The 20,758-nt window shown below is 44.3% G+C and overlaps 1 protein-coding gene across 1 annotated transcript in view; it reads left to right on the plus strand.

The window, feature by feature from the left end:
* The window catches only part of LOC311141524 (acetyl-CoA carboxylase-like), a 93,806-nt gene that overhangs the window by 66,719 nt on the left and 6,329 nt on the right, over window positions 1-20,758 (plus strand). The window contains exons 20-42 of the mRNA XM_084176879.1: window positions 32-178; window positions 468-656; window positions 937-1,037; window positions 1,137-1,225; window positions 1,342-1,466; window positions 6,687-6,800; window positions 6,970-7,083; window positions 7,179-7,268; window positions 7,377-7,495; window positions 9,165-9,188; window positions 9,888-10,028; window positions 10,163-10,262; window positions 10,581-10,688; window positions 10,836-10,892; window positions 13,248-13,289; window positions 13,423-13,638; window positions 14,171-14,326; window positions 18,399-18,602; window positions 18,913-19,068; window positions 19,242-19,364; window positions 19,515-19,784; window positions 20,306-20,403; window positions 20,539-20,659. Coding sequence (XP_084033005.1) covers window positions 32-178; window positions 468-656; window positions 937-1,037; window positions 1,137-1,225; window positions 1,342-1,466; window positions 6,687-6,800; window positions 6,970-7,083; window positions 7,179-7,268; window positions 7,377-7,495; window positions 9,165-9,188; window positions 9,888-10,028; window positions 10,163-10,262; window positions 10,581-10,688; window positions 10,836-10,892; window positions 13,248-13,289; window positions 13,423-13,638; window positions 14,171-14,326; window positions 18,399-18,602; window positions 18,913-19,068; window positions 19,242-19,364; window positions 19,515-19,784; window positions 20,306-20,403; window positions 20,539-20,659 — 2,904 coding nt within the window. The remainder of the gene's footprint in view (window positions 1-31; window positions 179-467; window positions 657-936; window positions 1,038-1,136; window positions 1,226-1,341; window positions 1,467-6,686; window positions 6,801-6,969; window positions 7,084-7,178; window positions 7,269-7,376; window positions 7,496-9,164; window positions 9,189-9,887; window positions 10,029-10,162; window positions 10,263-10,580; window positions 10,689-10,835; window positions 10,893-13,247; window positions 13,290-13,422; window positions 13,639-14,170; window positions 14,327-18,398; window positions 18,603-18,912; window positions 19,069-19,241; window positions 19,365-19,514; window positions 19,785-20,305; window positions 20,404-20,538; window positions 20,660-20,758) is intronic.

Below are 20,758 nucleotides of genomic sequence, written 5' to 3' on the forward strand. Positions count from 1 at the left end.
CTGAATCTCTGTCTTCCTGTGGATTTCCTAGGTGGAGCTGAACACGGCCTCTCTCCCAGCCCAGCAGCCGCTGCCCATCGTGGGGGAGAAGCTCCATCAGGTCTTCCACATGGTCCTGGAGAACCTCGTCAAGGTCATGGACGGCTACTGTCTCACCGAGCCCTACTTCAGCAACAAGGTGAGGGCCTCCACCTACTGCAGCACTGCACGTACCAATACAGTGGCCACCACGTTCCAGGTTGACATTATTATCGTAGTCGCGCAGATTATCAGATCGCATAATGCCCCAAAGAAGTGTTTTATCTTCTCGGGAACCACGTACATTTTGTAAGATTGCTATAAAGACAAGTTGGAATGCGGGTAATTGCATGCCTTGTGCACACTGTAGAATGGGAATGTTGATTGAGCTCTGGGACAGGGGTGTGATAAGGGGGTGTGATGACAGTATGTTCCCACCACCCCTTCAGGTGAAGCAGTGGGTGGGCACCCTGATGAAGACCCTGCGGGACCCCTCGCTGCCCCTGCTGGAGCTGCAGGAGATCATGACCAGCGTGTCCAGCCGTATCCCGCCCGGTGTGGAGAAGGCCATCCGCAAGGTCATGGCCCAGTACGCCAGTAACATCACTTCGGTGCTCTGCCAGTTCCCCAGCCAGAGGGTGAGTAACTTAGCCTGGAATCCTAATTGATATGCTCCGTTTGACCATTCTTACTTCGCAAAAGTGAGTGGCCCCGCAGTACATTAGTAGCAGCTTGGTCCCCAGATCTCTTTGTGCTGTCTTGCCAACTCTTACAGTCAGGCACCATACAATCGCCACCACTTGATCAGACTTGGGACTGGGAATTGAATATGTGCACAGTGCACTGCATCCACTTCTCAGCTAATTAATTGAATTCTTCTACATTACGCCTGCTGAATTTGTTCCCCCTCCATTTCAGATTGCCTGTATCCTGGACAGCCATGCGGCCACCCTACAGAGGAAGGCTGACCGGGAAGTGTTCTTCATGAACACTCAGAGTATCGTCCAGCTGGTGCAGAGGTCCCACTTCTCTTATTTCACATCTGAATCATCACTCCATAACAGACATGACTTCAGATATATAATGTTTGAGTGGACTGTGATATGAATGTGCCGCAGGTACCGCAGTGGAATCCGGGGCTACATGAAGTCTGTGGTGCTGGATCTGCTCAAGCGTTACCTTCAGGTGGAGATGCAGTTCCAGCAAGGTGATTGGTGTTACACTGTGGATATAATCAAGACATAGACTGTATCCTGCTGTTGTATTAGTTATTTAATATTGTGGTGATACATGGTATGCCAATATTTTTCCTTTTGTGAACAGCTCACTACGACAAATGTGTGATCAACCTGAGGGAGCAGTACAAGCCTGACATGACCCCTGTGCTGGAGAGCATCTTTTCTCACGCCCAAGTCTCCAAAAAGAACATCCTGGTCACCATGCTTATCGTAAGGCTACTCTCTCAACTAAACACCCACAGCTCGGCCTTGATGAAGAACAATGACGTGAAGCTTAAACATCAATTTAGCCTCAATCATTATAAAGGAATCTGCATTGCGCAAATGTTTATGCTATATCGGAGGGGTCAACCAACACAACCTGTAAGCTGTTCCTCTACTTGACTTTGTCATTGGATATTGAAACCCAGCCTGGTCTCATAGACGAGACGTAACATAGTAAATGTAAATCCAGGACACTCAAATTATACTGAACAAAAATATAAACGCAACATGCAACAATTTTAAAGATTTTACTAAGTTACAGTTCATATAAGGAAATAAGTCAATTGAAATAAATTCATTAGGCCCTAATCTATGGATTTCACATGACTGAGAATACAGATATGCATCTGTTGGTGACAGATGCCTGCCCATACCATAACCCCACTGCCACCATAGGGCAGTCAGTTCACAATGTTGACATCAGCAAACCGCTTGCCACACGACGCCATACACGTGGTCTGCGCTTGTGAGGCCGGTTGGACGTACTGCCAAATTCTCTAAAACGACGTTGGAGGCAGTTTATGGTAGAGAAATGAACATTCAATTATCTGGCAACAGCTCTGGTGGACATTCCTGCAGTCAGCAAGCCATTTGCACGCTCCCTCAAAACTTGAGACATCTGTGGCATTGTGTGACAACTGCACATTTTAGAGTGGCCTTTTATTGTTCCCAGCACAAGGTGCACCTGTATAATGATCATGCTATTTAATCAGCTTCTTGATATGCCACACCTGTCAGGTGGATGGATTATCTTGTCAAAGGAGAAATTATCACTTACAGGGATGTAAACAAATTTGTGTACCACATTTGAGAGAAATAAGCTTTTTGTATTGTATGGAACATTTCTGGGATCTTTTATTTCAGCTCATGAAACATGGGACCAACACTTTACATGTTGCGTTTTTATTTTTGTTCAGTGTATTATGATATGTTACGTTTGGTATGGTTACATAAGACAGATGGTTACTTATTTATTTATTCTATTTTTCTTGCTTTTTACCCCTTTTTTTTGCCCCAATTTCATGATATCCAATCGGTAGTTACAGTCTCGTCCCATCGCTGCAACTCCTGTACGGACTCGGGAGAGGCGAAGGTCGAGAGCCATGCGTCCTCCGAAACACGACTCTGCCAAGCCGCGCTGCTTCTTGACACACTGCTCGCTTAGCCCGGAAGCCAGCCGCACCAATGTGTCGGAGGAAACACAGTACAACTGGCGACCGAAGTCAGCGTGCATGCGCCCGGCCCGCAACAAGGAGTCGCTAGAGCGCGATGGGACAAGGACATCCCGGCCGGCCAAACCCTCCCCTAACCTGGACGACGCTGGGCCAATTGTGCGCCACCTCATGGGTTTCCCGGTCGCGATGCACTGCGATGCAATGCCTTAGACCGCTGCGCCACTCAGGAGGCGACAGATGGTTACTTAAGGCAAAAACGAAAGTAGTGTGGTTGGTCAGGGTGGAGGGGTGAGCGTATAACTGGAGGGGTGGGCGTATAACGCAAACGTCTAGCAACTCAAAGGTTGCAAGTTTGAATGTCATCACTGACAACTTTAGCATTTTAACTAATTAGCAACTTTTCAACTACTTACAACTTTTTAGCTACTTTGGAACTACTTAGCATGTTAGCTAACCCTTCCCCTAAACCTAACCTTAACCATTTTAGCTATACCTAACCTTAACCCTTTAACCTAACTCTTAAACTTAACCCAAACCCCTAGCCTAGCTAACGTTAGCCAGCTAGCTAACGTTAGCCTCCTAGCTAGAATTCGTAATATATAATTCGTTTTGCAAATTCGTAACATATTGTAAGTTTAGAAAATTCATAACACAAACGTTTTGCAAAAATCTAAACATATTGTACGTTTTGCAAATTCGTAACATATCGTGCGTTTTGCTAATTCATAACATATTGTACATTTAGCAAATTCGTTACATATCGTACGTTTTGTAAATTCATAACATACACTACCGGTCAAAAGTTTTAGAACACCTACTCATTCAAGGGTTTTTCTTTTCTTTTTTACTATTTTCTACATTGTAGTATAATAGTGAAGACATCAAAACTATGAAATAACACATATGGAATCATGTAGAAACCAAAAAAGTGTTAAACAAATTTGAGATTCTTCAAATAGCCACCCTTTGCCTTGATGACAGCTTTGCACACTCTTGGCATTCTCTCAACCAGCTTCACCTGGAATGCTTTTCCAACAGTCTTGAAGGAGTTCCCACATACAGTGGGGAAAAAAGTATTTAGTCAGCCACCAATTGTGCAAGTTCTCCCACTTAAAAAGATGAGAGAGGCCTGTAATTTTCATCATAGGTACACGTCAACTATGACAGACAAATTGAGAAAACAAAATCCAGAAAATCACATTGTAGGATTTTTAATGAATTTATTTGCAAATTATGGTGGAAAATAAGTATTTGGTCACCTACACACAAGCAAGATTTCTGGCTCTCACAGACCTGTAACTTCTTCTTTAAGAGGCTCCTCTGTCCTCCACTCGTTACCTGTATTAATGGCACCTGTTTGAACTTGTTATCAGTATAAAAGACACCTGTCCACAATCTCAAACAGTCACACTCCAAACTCCACTATGGCCAAGACCAAAGAGCTGTCAAAGGACACCAGAAACAAAATTGTAGACCTGCACCAGGCTGGGAAGACTGCATCTGCAATAGGTAAGCAGCTTGGTTTGAAGAAATCAACTGTGGGAGCAATTATTAGGAAATGGAAGACATACAAGACCACTGATAATCTCCCTCGATCTGGGGCTCCATGCAAGATCTCACCCCGTGGGGTCAAAATGATCACAAGAACGGTGAGCAAAAATCCCAGAACCACACGGGGGGACCTAGTGAATGACCTGCAGAGAGCTGGGACCAAAGTAACAAAGCCTACCATCAGTAACACACTACGCCGCCAGGGACTCAAATCCTGCAGCTTAAGCCAGTACATGTCCAGGCCCGTCTGAAGTTTGCTAGAGTGCATTTGGATGATCCAGAAGAGGATTGGGAGAATGTCATATGGTCAGATGAAACCAAAATATAACTTTTTGGTAAAAACTCAACTCGTCGTGTTTGGAGGACAAAGAATGCTGAGTTGCATCCAAAGAACACCATACCTACTGTGAAGCATGGGGGTGGAAACATCATGCTTTGGGGCTGTTTTTCTGCAAAGGGACCAGGACGACTGATCCGTGTAAAGGAAAGAATGAATGGGGCCATGTATCGTGAGATTTTGAGTGAAAACCTCCTTCCATCAGCAAGGGCATTGAAGATGAAACGTGGCTGGGTCTTTCAGCATGACAATGATCCCAAACACACCGCCCGGGCAACGAAGGAGTGGCTTCGTAAGAAGCATTTCAAGGTCCTGGAGTGGCCTAGCCAGTCTCCAGATCTCAACCCCATAGAAAATCTTTGGAGGGAGTTGAAAGTCTGTGTTGCCCAGCGACAGCCCCAAAACATCACTGCTCTAGAGGAGATCTGCATGGAGGAATGGGCCAAAATACCAGCAACAGTGTGTGAAAACCTTGTGAAGACTTACAGAAAACGTTTGACCTATGTCATTGCCAACAAAGGGTATATAACAAAGTATTGAGAAACTTTTGTTATTGACCAAATACTTATTTTCCACCATAATTTGCAAATAAATTCATTAAAAATCCTACAATGTGATTTTCTGGATTTTTTTCCTCATTTTGTCTGTCATAGTTGATGTGTACCTATGATGAAAATTACAGGCCTCTCTCATCTTTTTAAGTGGGAGAACTTGCACAATTGGTGGCTGACTAAATACTTTTTTTCCCCACTGCATGCTGAGTACTTGTTGTCTGCTTTTCCTTCACTCTGCGGTCCGACTCATCCCAAACCATCTCAATTTGGTTGAGGATGGGGGATTGTGGAGGCCAGGTCATCTGATGCAGCACTCCATTACTCTCCTTCTTGGTAAAATAGCCCATACACAGCCTGGAGGTGTGTTGGGTCATTGTCCTGTTGAAAAACAAATGATAGTCCCACTAAGCCCAAACCAGATGGGATGGCGTATCGCTGCAAAATGCTGTGGTAGCCATGCTGGTTAAGTGCGCCTTGAATTCTAAATAAATCACAGACAGTGTCACCAGCAAAGCACCCCCACACCATAACACCTCCTCCTCCGTGCTTTACGTTGGGAAATACACATGCGGCGATCATCCATTCACCCACACCATGTCTCACAAAGACACAGCGGTTGGAACCAAAAATCTCTAATTTGGACTCCAGACCAAAGGACAAATCTCCACCGGTCTAAGGTCCATTGCTCGTGTTTCTTGGCCCAAGCAAGTCTCTTCTTATTATTGGTGTCCTTTAGTAGTGGTTTCTTTGCAGCAATTTGACCATGAAGGCCTGATTCACACAGTCTCCTCTGAACAGTTGATGTTGAGATGTGTCTATTTGGGCTGCAATTTCTGAGGCTGGTATCTCTAATGAACATATCCTCTGCCGCAGAGGTAACTCTGGGTCTTCCATTCCTGTGGCGGTCCTCATGAGAGCCAGTTTCATCATAGCGCTCAATGGTTTTTGCGACTGCACTTGAAGAAACTTTCAAATTGCTTGACATTTTCCGTATTGACTGACCTTCATGTCTTAAAGTAATGATGGACTGTTGTTTCTCTTTGCTTATTTGAGCTTTACTTGCCGTAATATGGACTTGGTCTTTTACCAAATAGGGCTATCTTCTGTATACCCCCCCCCCCCCCCCCCACCTTATCACAACACAACTGATTGGCTCAAACGCATTAAGAAGGAAAGTAATTCCACAAATGAACTTTTAAGAAGGCACACCTGTTAATTGAAATGCATTCCAGGTGACTACCTCATGAAGCTGGTTGAGAGACTGCCAATCGTGTGCAATGCTGTCATCAAGGCAAAGGGTGGCTATTTGAAGAATCTCAAATATAAAATATATTTTAATTTGTTTAACACTTTTTTGGTTACTACATGATTCCATATGTGTTATTTCATAGTTTTGATGTCTTCCCTATTATTCTACAATGTTATAATACGTATTTTCAGTGAACCCGCAATGCAGTTTTCCTTCATCTGCAGTTTGTTGTATTGGGGCCATGTTTACATCTCTCCAATGCTAATAGGGAGTGGGTTGTGTGTCCCTGGTGATGTTTAGGATCAGCTGTTTGGGCGGGACCCCACCGTAACAGACGAGCTAATGGCCATCCTGAACGAGCTCACACAGCTCAACAAGATGGAGAACTCCAAGGTGGCCCTGCGTGCCAGACAGGTACATTTCGCAACTGTTTGTACTGAATGACGTTTTCCCACAATGTAATGTACCGTTATTCAACATTCTAAGACTTCAGTCAGATAAGATGATAGATGTTATTCACTTATATAGGCAGTTTAGTAGCTACAAAACAATAGATATTGATGGACTAGTGTGTATTTTGCAGGTTTTGATAGCATCCCATCTGCCCTCTTATGAACTGAGGCAAAACCAGGTGGAGTCCATCTTTCTGTCTGCAATTGACAGGTATGGGCACCAGTTCTGCCCAGAGAATCTGAAGGTGAGCATAATCTTTCCCGCGATTTATCCAAAACAGCAAAAACATTTTATACTTACCGAAGACCTAAAGGATAATATTGCTTTTCCCCTCGGCAGAAACTCATCCTGTCTGAGACCTCCATCTTCGATGTCTTGCCCAATTTCTTCTACCACTCTAACCGGGTGGTGTGCATGGCTGCCTTGGAGGTGAACATAGTGAACAGCATATAAACCGGATTTGGCTTCATCCTGATGTAGATCATTTCACTAAAATTCTCCCTTTTATGTTCACTTCCCGCTGTCCCCTCCCAATAGGTGTACGTGCGCAGGGCCTACATTGCTTACGAGCTGAACAGCCTCCAGCATCACCAGTTGCAGGACGGGACGTGTGCTGTAGACTTCCAGTTCATGTTGCCGTCATCCCACCCCAACAGGTACCCAGCCACCGCAGACAACAGTTCTCTACCAACGTCACAAAGCAGCTCTACACCAAACACACTATGGAGTTCAGATCATTTTGATCGTTGCCACATACAATACATGGCTTCCATAGCTGCCAGGTACAAGTGTTCCATAGCTGCCAGGTACAAGTGTTCCATAGCTGCCAGGTACAAGTGTTCCATAGCTGCCAGCTATCTCCTTGTGCCAAAAAGTGAACAGTAAGAAGCCTGTGAGTTGAGATAGAAGGAACAGGGTGGGTGCAATTTGGCATAAACTGGGGGATTCGAAAACAGACCGTGAAAAGACAGTTAGTTTACAACCCAAAGTTACAACTCTCCCATGTGTCGAAAGAAAAGTTGTTTATAGTTAATTCACTATTCACCACATAAGGCTTTAATTATGCTAAGCAATGTGAATGGAAATCTATTGTATCTTAGTTAGGGGGTATCTTTGTTAGGGGGTACCTTTACATTTACATTTACATTTTAGTCATTTAGCAGACGCTCTTAACCAGAGCGACTTACAGGAGCAATTAGGGTTAAGTGCCTTGCTCAAGGGCACATTAACGTCATTTAGCAGACGCTCTTAGCCAGAGCGACTCACAAATTGGTGCGTTCACCCTATAGCCAGTGGGATAACCACTTTACAATTTGGGGGGGGGGGGGGGGGGGGGGGGTTAGAAGGAATACTTTATCCTATCCCAGGTATTCCTTAAAGAGGTGGGGTTTCAAATGTCTCCGGAAGGTGGTGAGTGACTCCGCTGTCCTTTGTTAGTGAATGAGCCAATCGAGATGTGTTTTAAAGTTTTTTCAGTACGTCTTTACACTATTTTTCTGTAGTCCAGTATTCCTCTGGTTCTCATTGACTTGCTCCTGTTTCCCATTTCTCCCCAACAACAAGAGAGTGATTCACCTGAGTGATTCACTCCGCCCGAACCGACACATAATCCACTCTACTCTACCTGCTCAGCATCTCTGAGAACATGTTGTTCAGTCCCTATACTGAGAGCACTAATAAAGCCTGTAACCCCTGGTCATGGTACAGTCTGTTTGCTCCTTCCATTTTGGCAGTGCAGGAGACCCATCTCTGTCCTTCCTCACCCCCCCCCCCCAACCCTCTCCTCTTTGGAACAAACCCTCAATTTAGTCGTTTTCCCACCGCCACTTTGGGGCAAATAGTCAGACAGAGGTACACTATTGGGATTAACTGTTATATCAGATTGCTCTCAAGTTTCCAACACTTAGATTCCACAAACCAGGAAAAGGACTTAAATTATTGTTATTGTTTAAAAAATGTTTTTCTTACAGATTGTTTTTGAAAATAGATTTTCGAAGTGGCTAAAATTATATTTGACTGAAAGTCGGGCCTGATTGCAGAGGCTTGACTTTTCCCTCTGCTCTTCTGTTTTGTTATAAGTCAGGTTTCGTGATTGCAACCTGATAGATCACAATAGATCTTAATCACACACAGAAATACAATTACCCATAAGCTGCTTTTAACTTTTAAACTTTAGAATTATTTTTCATGGTTATTATTCATGTGTGCAAAGCTAGAGTATGTCATAAAGTGCTTTGAAACTAATAAAATTGCATAGAGGTAAAGGAAGAGCTTTAAGGTGGATCATCCACTGCTAACATTCACCTGCCAAATATCTGATTTCAGAGGGAGCAGCCCTACTCTGAACAGGTAAAGTACAGCTCCTCCTTCCAGGCATCCTGACACACGGTGTCTGGCTCTGTCTGTGTATGTCTCCTAGCAATGCATGCTTTTCCCCCTCTCTTTTTGAAACTGTAAACCTTTGCCGAAGGACTTTCTAACACGTCCTTCCTAAAAAAAAAAATGTTTTTATTGTTTGTCTTTCTCAACTTTCATAGAGATTAGTAGCTTTTGGGAGGCACATTTAGTTTGTCTGACCTACTGTATGCAATATGCCTTTTTAAAACCTTAGCCTGACAGTGTGATTCCTTTGTGACAAAAAGGGGATTCAGTATTCTACCAGTGGCTGATTTGACCCTCATAGGCCACTGTAGTAATCTGCCCCACCACTTTCAATCGAACATAATCAGTTGATACTGTTAAATCAAACACAATCAGTCAATCAGTTCATATTATCAAATGTATTATCAAACAAAAAAAGTGTCTAGTGAACAAAGACATTGCTGTCTGTTATGCTTTGTGGAAAGAAAACAGGTACAGTATGCTGTTGGCATCGTGATGTAAACTTGCTGTCAGTTCCTCACCAGCGCCTACACTAATTTGTGTCGATGGTTGTTCACCATGGCTAGTGCTGAAGCAAAGCAAACCCCCAACCTTAATTGAACATTGCTCCCTGTGCTTCAACCCAAACCTACCCAGGGGTCACCAGTATGTCCTCCCTCCCCTCAGGGTGGCAATGCCGGTGAACAGCGCAGGGCAGTTTGAGATGAGGCGGCAGGGTAGCGAACTCTTCCTAGAAGGGGCACTCTCTCCCCCCTGTCAGCGCATGGGGGCCATGGTGGCCTTCCAGTGTTTTAAAGACTTCAAAAGGTAAAAAAACCCACAGAGAACAACTCTTGGATGTCAGGTTTGCATGGTAGAAATATGTAGGCTGGGTAATATAGGGTAATAATAAGCCTTGTCCTGACCTGACATGTGTGTCCATCCACTGGGTGTGTGTGCAGGAACTTTGACGAGGTCATCTCCAGCTTTGCTGACCCGCACCAGGAGAGCACGCTGTTCTCCGAGGCCTGCCCCAGCCTCTACGAGGAGGACAACTGCAAGGTGACCATGTGATGGGATCGTGTTACACAGGCTTTACAGACCTTTTGACTCTGGTGGTGTCTGCAAGCCGCCCACAAGGGGTCCCCTAAATGGACCGAAATATTGTCCAGAAATGACCTCATTAGACAGAAAATATATACTGTTTGCCTAATACTAATGATTTGTGTGGTTATAATAGAATACATTTATATTATATTGTTATCATCTATGTTAATGAATTGTACACAGAGTATCTTTAAGAGAATCATTTGGTAAATGAGGAGAAGGCTGAGATTTCTCACTAAGCTGTGATTGATTATTTCCCCTACGCTCCTGCAGAACATGAGGGAGAACCCCATCCATATCATCAATGTGTCCATCAAGTCGGCGGACACGGAGAATGACGATGCCTTGGTCACAGCATTCGCTACCTTCGCCCAGTCTAAGGTCAACAGCGCTGTTCATCCCCCCAAATAATATTATGGATTTCTCTCATAGGGGGAATCTTAAAGGGGTTCACCCCTTCATTATTAACCCAGGGTCCTATGATTTCTGCACTAGGATTATACTTGATATGATTATTTCTTATTACAGAAAGTTTTACTCTTTGAGCACGGCATCCGAAGGATCACGTTTTTAGTCACACAGAGGGTAAGATGTTTCTACAAGACCATTTGAAATAGCCTCGTACGATCATCCTGATCTCGCAAGCTTACATTCTGTTGCACGGAATCCATGTAGCGAAACAGAATGTAAGCTTGCGAGATCAGGATGGTCGTACGAGGCTACATTTGAGAAATTCCCTTTGCTGTTGTTGAATACAATTGTGAGTAGTACTCCGTCATCTCTTACTATTAATACGTGTGGCTTGGATATATAAATATTGGACCACTTATTTCTGACTTCTAGTTATTCTTTAGAATGCTACTCCTCTTACACCGTTTAAGCTAGAAACGCCATTCAAACTTTAAAACAAGCAGACTGGTCTTGAATAGTGTGATTGCATACAACTTTTTTGATACTAATTATACTTTTAAAACTTATTGAACTTCATCCACTTTAATAGGATTTCTTCAACATTCTAAGGCTTCCATTGTGACATCATGACTTCCAACATTCCATTCACTGTGAATGCAACTTTTGACACAAATCAGCTCCTTTGACCACTTCCCCAACAAGTTAGACAAAAGGTTAGAGGGTATGACATCTTGGTCTACTTCCCTGCTATTCAAATCTGGAATCAGAACAGAATTATCTGCTACCAATCAAAAGTTACAGCTGATTGTTGGAGTTTAGAGTGACGAAAAGTAGCTATCTAATGTCAGCCAAAGCTCTCTCATGTCTCCTCATTGAGCAGCTCAAACAAAGTCGTTGCTATGAATACCAATGCATTTTAATGGCAAAAAAAAAGGGCCATAGGCTAGAATGGTGAAAAAAAATACAAACTTCTAGACCTGTGTCCTCTTTCACCGTCTAAGCTATCAACTCTAAACCAACGTTGAGATGTTCAGACTGACCCTACTTGGATTGCTTGTCAAAATATTTTTGTATGTACCTTGGATGGTGCCTCCATTGATGGTGTTCCTGCATACAAATATCTGGGCATCTGGATGGACAGTAAGCTATCTTTTAAAAAGCATATTGATGAGTTAGTTAAGAAGCTGAGATAAAACATTGGCTTCTTCTGTAGAAATAGGTCCTGCCTTTCACTTAATAGTAGAAAGCAGATCATTCAGTCAACGTTCCTACCGGTCATAGACTATGGCTACATCATCTATATCAGGGATGGGCAACTGGTGGCCCCCCTTTCTAGGCCCGCGGACCAATTCATTTTTTGTTTTGTTTTAAGACTACTTTTTTAGGAACTCAGTTGGGGTCTCAACTTACTGTTGAGAGTTAGAATAATAGAATACACAAGTTGCAATTTAGAAATTTGGTTGTGCATCAGCAGTCACTCAATTAGCCCATGCCAGATTATTATTTTTTGATTGGTAAATTAATCTAGCGACCAGCTATCTAAACTTGTAGTAAGCATGGTCGAATTACAGACCGGGTTGGGGCCCATTGATCATCAGTTATCATATTAAAAACTGCAAACATTTGCCTCCACCCTATGGCAAAATGTGGAGAATTGCAGGACATTTTCTGTAAAACCGCACATTTTTCTCTCCACCCCATGGCAAAATTAGTAGAATTGCATGAAATGAGTTATACAATTGCAGAAAAGTGTAATATTGAAATGTAAACTCAAAATTGAATACATTTCAACTCATTATGTCTGACATGGTACATGTGTCTTCTTTTTTTAAAGACCATAACCATGTGTGTGAGGAGTATACTTTTGGTTCAAAGTAGATTAGTTTAAGACTACCAAGAAATACTCTGCGTGACTCTGATTTAGCCCACTGCCGTAAAAGTTTGTAATGCCGTTAGATGCCGTTAGACATAGCGCTCTTCGTTTTATTACAAGGTGACATGTTCTGTACACTGCATTCTTTACTGTTCCAAAGTCATGTAGGTTGAGTTATTGCTCTCTTTTTATTTATATTTTACAAAAACTCTCGCCGTACCTAACATCATTAATAACCTTCAGACGTACGAGTTACCACACCCGGTCTCAGGTATGGCTAACTCTGGTAATCACTTCGGTCTCCTCAGAGTTAGGTAAATCACCTTTTAGTTTCTTACAATCTACAGATTTCCCCACAACTGTATTTTGTAAGTTGTGTGCATGCTGGTAACAATGGGACTGCCTGCTAAAATAAAGGTTACAAAAATGTTTCTATAACTTATGATTGATGTACTATTAACTTAACATTAACTTACTATTAAACTATGGCTAATAAAAGTAGGGTCATATTCAAAGATTTTTGCAATGGAAAATTAAAACAATCCTTTCTTATTGGACAATAATAGTCTCTCCCTGTTTCCGACCCTTTTCTTCTGTTTGGTGCCCTAATGAATACAACCAAGATTAATCAAATTTTTCTCTCTGATTTTTACCAGAGGGAATTTCCCAAGTTCTTCACTTTCAGAGCCAGAGACGGGGTAAAAAACAACAACATATTTACACAAAATAATTTTCACAATAACAGGACATTTGTTATACATGAACAACCTTAAAACACTAGTAAACTTGTAAAACACTCCCCCCCCCCCCCCCCCCCCCTCTCTCCCCCAGTTCCAGGAGGACCGTATCTACAGGAACCTGGAGCCTGCTCTGGCCTTCCAGCTGGAGCTGAACCGCATGCGTAACTTTGACCTGACAGCCGTGCCCTGTGCCAACCACAAGATGCACCTGTACCTGGGCGCTGCCCGCGTGCAGGAGGGTGCCGAGGTCACCGACTACCGCTTCTTCATCCGAGCCATCATCCGCCACTCTGACCTCATCACAAAGGTACGGGGGGGGGGGGTGGTGGAGTCAACGCCACATTAAGTTAAAGGGATACGTAGGGATTTTGGCCATGAGGCCCTTTATCTACTCCCCCAGAGTCAGAGGAACTCGTGGATACCATTTTTATATCTCTGTGGCCAGTATGAAGGAAGTTAGTTAGTTTCGCAAGCCAATGCTAACTAGCGTTAACGCAATGACTGGAAGTCTATGGGTATCTACTGTACTAGCATGCTAGCAGATACCTATAGATTTCCAGTCATTGCGCTAATGCTAGTTAGCATTGGCTCATAAAACTACCTCCAACTTCCTTCATACTGGACACAAAGACATAAAAATAGACATAAAATTAGTATCCACAAATTAATCTGACTCTGGGAATGTAGAAAGGGCTTCATCGCCAAAATCCCAAAGTATCCCTTTAAAAATACATGTATTGATTTTGCACCCTTATATTTGAGATAAAAGGTTTCTGTCTTGCTAAGACTAATAATTTTGTCACATAACTCTTGCACCTCTCTCTCTCTCTCTCTTCCAGGAAGCATCCTTTGAGTACCTGCACAATGAGGGTGAGCGTCTTCTCCTGGAGGCCATGGATGAGCTGGAGGTAGCCTTCAGCAACAACAACGTGCGCACTGACTGCAACCACATCTTCCTCAACTTTGTCCCCACCGTCATCATGGACCCCTCCAAGGTCAGTGTGCCTGTGCCTGGCCTCCTATCTGCTCTGCCGGCTCCACTTAACTAAGTGATTGACGACAATCCTTTTCGGAATATTCCATCTTTAAAGGACTATGCAAAACTTTTGCATCTGGGGGTGCTCCTGGACCAAAACAGGTCCGAAATGACCTCATTGGACAGAAAAGAGCACACCTCCCCAGGCCCATGAGCAAAAACATACAACTAAGGATTGTGTGGTTTCAGGAGTTAAGAAGTGAATAATCGTACATGACGGTGGCCTTAGTTAAAGTGGTAAATGATCTTAGAGCCAACACAGATGCCAAACAGCTCTCTGTCCTAGTATTTGGTAGCATTGCCTTTAAATTGTTTAACTTGGGTCAAACGTTTCGAGTAGCCTTCCACAAGCTTCCCATAATAAGTTGGGTGAATTTTGGCCCATTCCTCCTGACAGAGCTGGTGTAACTGAGTCAGGTTCATAGGCCTCCTTCCTCGCACATGCTTTTTCAGTTCTGCCCACAAATCTTCTATAGGATTGAGGTCAGGGCTTTGTGATGGCCACTCCAAAACCTTGACTTTGTTGTCCTTAAGCCATTTTGCCACAACTTTGGAAGTATGCTTGGGGTCATTGTCCATTTCGAAGACCCATTTGCGACCAAGCTTCAATATATCCACATAATTTCCCTTCCTCATGATGCCATCTATTTTGTGAAGTGCAGCAGTCCCTCCTGCAGCAAAGCACCCCCACAGCATGATGCTGCCACCCCTGTGCTTCACGATTGGGATGGTGTTCTTCGGCTTGCAAGTCCCCCCTTTTTCCTCCAAACATAACGATGGTCATTATGGCCAAACAGTTCTATTTTTGTTTAATCAGACCAGAGGACATTTCTCCAAAAAGTACGATCTTTGTCCCCATGTGCAGTTGCAAACCGTAGTCTGGCTTTTTTATGGCGGTTTTGGAGCAGTGGCTTCTTCCTTGCTGAGCAGCCTTTCAGGTTATGTCGATATAGGACTCTTTTTACTTTGGATCTAGATACTTTTGTACCTGTTTCCTCCAGCATCTTCACAAGGTCCTTTGCTGTTGTTCTGGGATTGAGTTGCACTTTTTGCACCAAAGTACGTTCATCTCTAGGAGACAGAATGCGTCTCCTTCCTGAGCGGTATGACGGCTGCGTGGTCCCATGGTGTTTATACTTGTGTACTATTGTTTGTACAGATGAACGTGGTACCTTCAGGCGTTTGGAAATTGCTCCCAAGGATGAACCAGACTTGTGGAGGTCTACAATTTTTTGTCCGAGGTCTTGGCTGATTTCTTTTGATTTTCCCATGATGTCAAGCAAAGAGACACTGAGTTTGAAGGTAGGCCTTGAAATACATCCACAGGTACACCTCCAATTGACTCAAATGATGTCAATGAGCCTATCAGAAGTTTCTAAAGCCATGACATCATTTTCTGGAATTTTCCAAGCTGTTTAAAGGCACAGACAACTTAGTGTATGGAAACTTCTGACCCACTGGAATTGTGATACAGTGAATTATAAGTGAAATAATCTGTCTGTAAACAGTTGTTGGAAAATTTACTTGTGTCATGCACCGACTTGCCAAAACTATAGTTTGTTAACAAGAAATTTGTGGAGTGGTTGAAAAACGAGTTATAATGACTCCAACCTAAGTGTATGTAAACTTCAGACTTCAACTGTATACAGAAGTATGTGGACACCCCTTCAAATGAGTGGAGATCGGCTATTTCAGCCACACCCGTTGCTGACGTGTATAACATCGAGCACACAACCATGCAATCTCCATAGACAAACATTGGCAGTAGAATGGCCTTACTGAAGAGCTCATTGACTTTCAACGTGGCACCGTCATAGGATGCTACCTTTCCAACAAGTCCGTTTGTCAAATTTCTGCCTTGCTAGAGCTGCCCCGGTCAACTGTAAGTGCTGTTATTGTGAAGTAGAAACGTCTAGGAGCAACAACGGCTCAGCCGCGAAGTGGTAGGCCACACAAGCTCACAGAACGGGACCGCAGAGTGCTGAAGTGCGTAGTGTAAAAATCGCCTGTCCTTGGTTGCAACACTCACTCCCGAGTTCCAAACTGCCTCTGGAAGCAACGTCAGCACAAGAACTGTTCGTCGGGAGCTTCATGAAATGGGTTTCCATGGCCGAGCAACCGCACACAAGCCTAAGATCACCATGCACAATGCCAAGCGTCGGCTGGAGTGGTGTAAAGCTCGCCGCCATTGGATTCTGGAGCAGTGGAAATGCGTTCTCTGGAGTGATGAATCACGCTTCACCATCTGGCAGTCTGACGGACGAATCTGGGTTTGGCGGATGCCAGGAGAACGCTATCTGTCCCAATGCATAGTGTCAACTGTAAAGTTTGGTGGAAGAGGAATAATGGTCTGGGGCTGTTTTTCATGGTTCGGGCTAGGCCCCTTAGTTCCAGTGAAGGGAAATCTTAACGCTACAGCCTACTATGACATTCTATACGATTCAGTGCTTCCAACTTTGTGGCAACAGTTTGGGAAAGGCCCTTTCCTGTTTCAGCATGACAATGCCCCCATGCACAAAGTGAGGTCCATACTGAAATGGTTTGTTGAGATCGGTGTGGATGAACTTGACTGGCCTGCACAGAGCCCTGACCTCAACCCCATCGAACACCTTTGGGATGAATTGGAACGCCGACTGCGAGCCAGGCCTAATCGCCCGACCTCACTAATGCTCTTGTGGCTGAAGGGAAGCAAGTCCCCGCAGCAATGTTCCAACATCTAGTGGAAAGGGATTGATTTTCACTGCTACGCAGACGATACTGTCACGATCGTCATAATGATTGGACCAAGGCGCAGCGTGATATGCGTACATCTTTTTAATAGTGTACTGGCAACACGATACAAAATACAAAACAACCAAACGAAACGTGAAGTCCTCGGTTAACAACACAAACCAACACGGAACAAGATCCCACAAAACACAAGTGCACAACAGGCTGCCTAAGTATGGTTCCCAATCAGAGACAATAAGCAACAGCTGATTCTCGTTGCCTCTGATTGAGAACCACCCCGGCCAACATAGAAAACACATGAACTAGAAACTGAACATAGAACACAAAACATAGACCCTACACACCCTGGCTCAACATATAAGAGTCCCCAGAGCCAGGGCGTGACAGATACACAGCTTTACATTTCTGTGCCACCAGAGGATTTTAGCTCGACAGTTAAATTATTATACTGTATTAATGATTTAGATACTTGGATGGCTCACAACTTCCTCCAGCTAAATTAAGACAATACTGATGTACTTATTATTGGAGCCAAAGCACAAAGAGAGAATCTGGCCCCACATTTTAATTCACAGGCAATAAAGATAAAACACCAGGTCCAAAAACCTAGGTGTCATTTTAGGTTCTGAACTCAATTTCGAATCACACATTAGGAATGTGACCAAAATAGCTTTTTACCACCTGAGGAACATTGCCAAGGTGCGGCCGTTTCTATCTCAGGCTGATACAGAGAGACTCATCCATGCTTTTATTACAAGCAGATTTGACTAATGTAATGCTCTCCTGTCTAGTCTACCCAAGAAAGCCATTGGTCAACTGCAGACTGTACAGACTGTTGCAGCACAGGTACTGACCAAGACCAGACTGAGAGCACAAATTACACCGGTTCTATTGGTTTTTAAATCAATCCACGATTATGCACCCCAATACATATCAGACATGCTTTTGAGTTATGTACCCAGTAGGTCCCTCAGGTCCTGTGGCACTGGCCTTTTAACTATCCCAAAGCCTAGGACCAAGAGGCATGGAGAGGCAGCCTTTAGTTACTATGCCCCCAGCCAGAGAACCTGATGGGGGCCGAAACTGTGGACATATTTAAAAGAGATCTTAAAACACACCTTTTTAGCTTTGCTTTTCCTTAGGGTGCTTTTTAGTCTTTCAGTTTTTATTGTTATTCTTTTGTTTTTTATCCTCTTATGTTTGTTGTGTAGTAAATTGATTTGATTTGACATAATGTGTATATGAACCATACAGTATGTGTTGCCTCTCTGTGTCCTCTCTCACCCCCTTCCCCCTTTTAGATTGAGGAGTCAGTGCGCGCCATGGTGATGCGTTACGGCTGTAGGCTGTGGAAGCTCCGGGTGCTCCAGGCCGAGTTGAAGATCAACATTCGGCTGACGCCCACCGGGACCGCCATCCCCATCCACCTGTTCCTCACCAACGAGTCGGGCTACAATCTGGACATCAGCCTATATAAGGAAGTCACAGACCCCACAACAGGACAGGTAGGTATATCAGGAAGAGCACTATAAACAGGATCAGCTCACTGGCTTACTGGAGTACAGGAAATTGCCACTCACAGCCAGTGTGCACAGATTGGTACACACTGCACAGCAAGATAAATGATGTTGAATAAGCAGTGCAGGAGTAAAGATTCTACAATTAATAAAGGTTTCATAGGGCATTCATAAAGACTTCATAAAGACTAGATGCTTCACAAATCATTGATAAGCACTTTCTATTTAAGTTTCTCTATCAATTCAATGCAATCAGCTGCTGCTGACCTCTGACCTCCATCGCCGTTCTGATCTCTAGATCATGTTCCAGTCATACGACGACAAGCAGGGCCCTTTACATGGCATGCTCATCAACCATCCCTATGTCACCAAGGACCTGCTGCAGTCCAAACGCTTCCAGGCCCAGACCCTGGGCACCACCTACGTCTACGACTTCCCTGAGATGTTCCGACAGGTGGGGTGCCTCTCTCGCTCTCTTTCTCTCTCGCTTTCTCACTCTTTCTCTCTCTCTCTTTTTCTCTCTCTCCCTCTCACTGTAAAAACGTTTTGACACTTGATCCTTCCTCTGTTTAAACTGTGCGGGCTGTATTTCTTTTTAACCCACGTTTTACCTTTTGTGTCTCATAGGCCCTCTTTAAGCTGTGGGGTCCAGGGGACAGTTACCCTAAAGACATGCTGATGTGCACTGAGCTGGTGCTGGACTCCCAGGACCGACTGGTGCAGATGAACCGCCTGCCTGGAGATAACCAGGTAGAACACATGGCATGCTCACGTGGATTGGAAGGAACTAAAACAGAGAACAGCAGGACCCTATTTCTTTTAAATCCCCTATGTTGTCCTAAAACCTCATGGCAATTGCATATACCCTTCTTCACTCTCTCTCCCCGCTCTCCCTCCCAGGTGGGAATGGTAGTCTTCCGGATGAGGATGAAGACGGCGGAGTATCCTGAGGGCCGTGACATCATCGTCATCTGCAATGACATCACCTACATGATTGGCTCGTTCGGGCCCCAGGAGGACCAGCTTTTCCTGCGGGCTTCGGAGCTGGCCCGGGACGAGGGCATTCCACGCATCTACATCTCAGCCAACAGCGGGGCGCGCATTGGCCTGGCCGAGGAGATACGACATATGTTCCAGGTGGCCTGGATCGACCCCCAGGACCCTTATAAGGTGACTTATCACCGGGCACTACTTACCAGTAGACTCTATGCCAGACCATTTAAGTATTGACGTGCTCAACTCAATAGTCATTGTAAAAAGGTATTTGGGTGCAGGGTTGAGACTTTTAAGGGCATACCATGCTGGAAAAGGGGAAAGAAAATACACTCGCTGGAAATACTCATTCAAAATGTAATTCATTTGCTGCAGCAGAGGCCATGGTAATCCAAAACAAATAAGATTCTGACTTACCTGTATTCCTTCCCTCTGCATGGCATCTCTGGTAAACCTACACCTAGCACAACTGTTTGTTAGAATGTGCTGGTGGCATGGTCTGCTACAGTAGGTTGGACAAACAGAATTGTGATCAGAGCAGTGGTGGTGCTATTGAGATTCACGGTGGGGCATAATGGCAAGGTGTAATCATGTTGTAACCACTATCACCCTCTACACAGACATGCCCTGTCTCTGTCACTGTGTGAGCCCTCTTCCTTGGGAGTGATGACTGTTTGTTTTGTTTTCTCCACCTGTAGGGTTTCAAGTATCTGTACCTGACGCCCCAGGACTACACCCGCATCAGCTCCACCAACGCTGTCCACTGCCACCATGTGGAGGAGGACGGGGAGTCCAGGTAGAACACACATACCCTTCACATGGGGCTATTCACCCCTTTATCAAATAGCACAGCCAACAAACACAGTTTGTTATCCCAGAGATTTGCTGACTCACTCTCTCTCACTCGCCCATCCCATTGGCTGGACTCCAGGTACATCATCACTGATATCATAGGGACCGAGGAGGGACTGGGGGTAGAGAACCTTAGAGGATCAGGCACCATCGCCGGGGAGACGTCCCAGGCCTACGACGAGATCATCACCATCAGCATGGTCAGGAGGAGACGTCACATCACCACAACACACACACAGACACGCACGCACACACATCGCACACACACACACACACACGTCTCTTCGTCTGGGGTTAGG

The sequence above is a fragment of the Coregonus lavaretus genome (assembly GCF_964263955.1).
Source record: "Coregonus lavaretus genome assembly, chromosome: 14".
Taxonomy (NCBI): Eukaryota; Metazoa; Chordata; class Actinopteri; order Salmoniformes; family Salmonidae; genus Coregonus; species Coregonus lavaretus.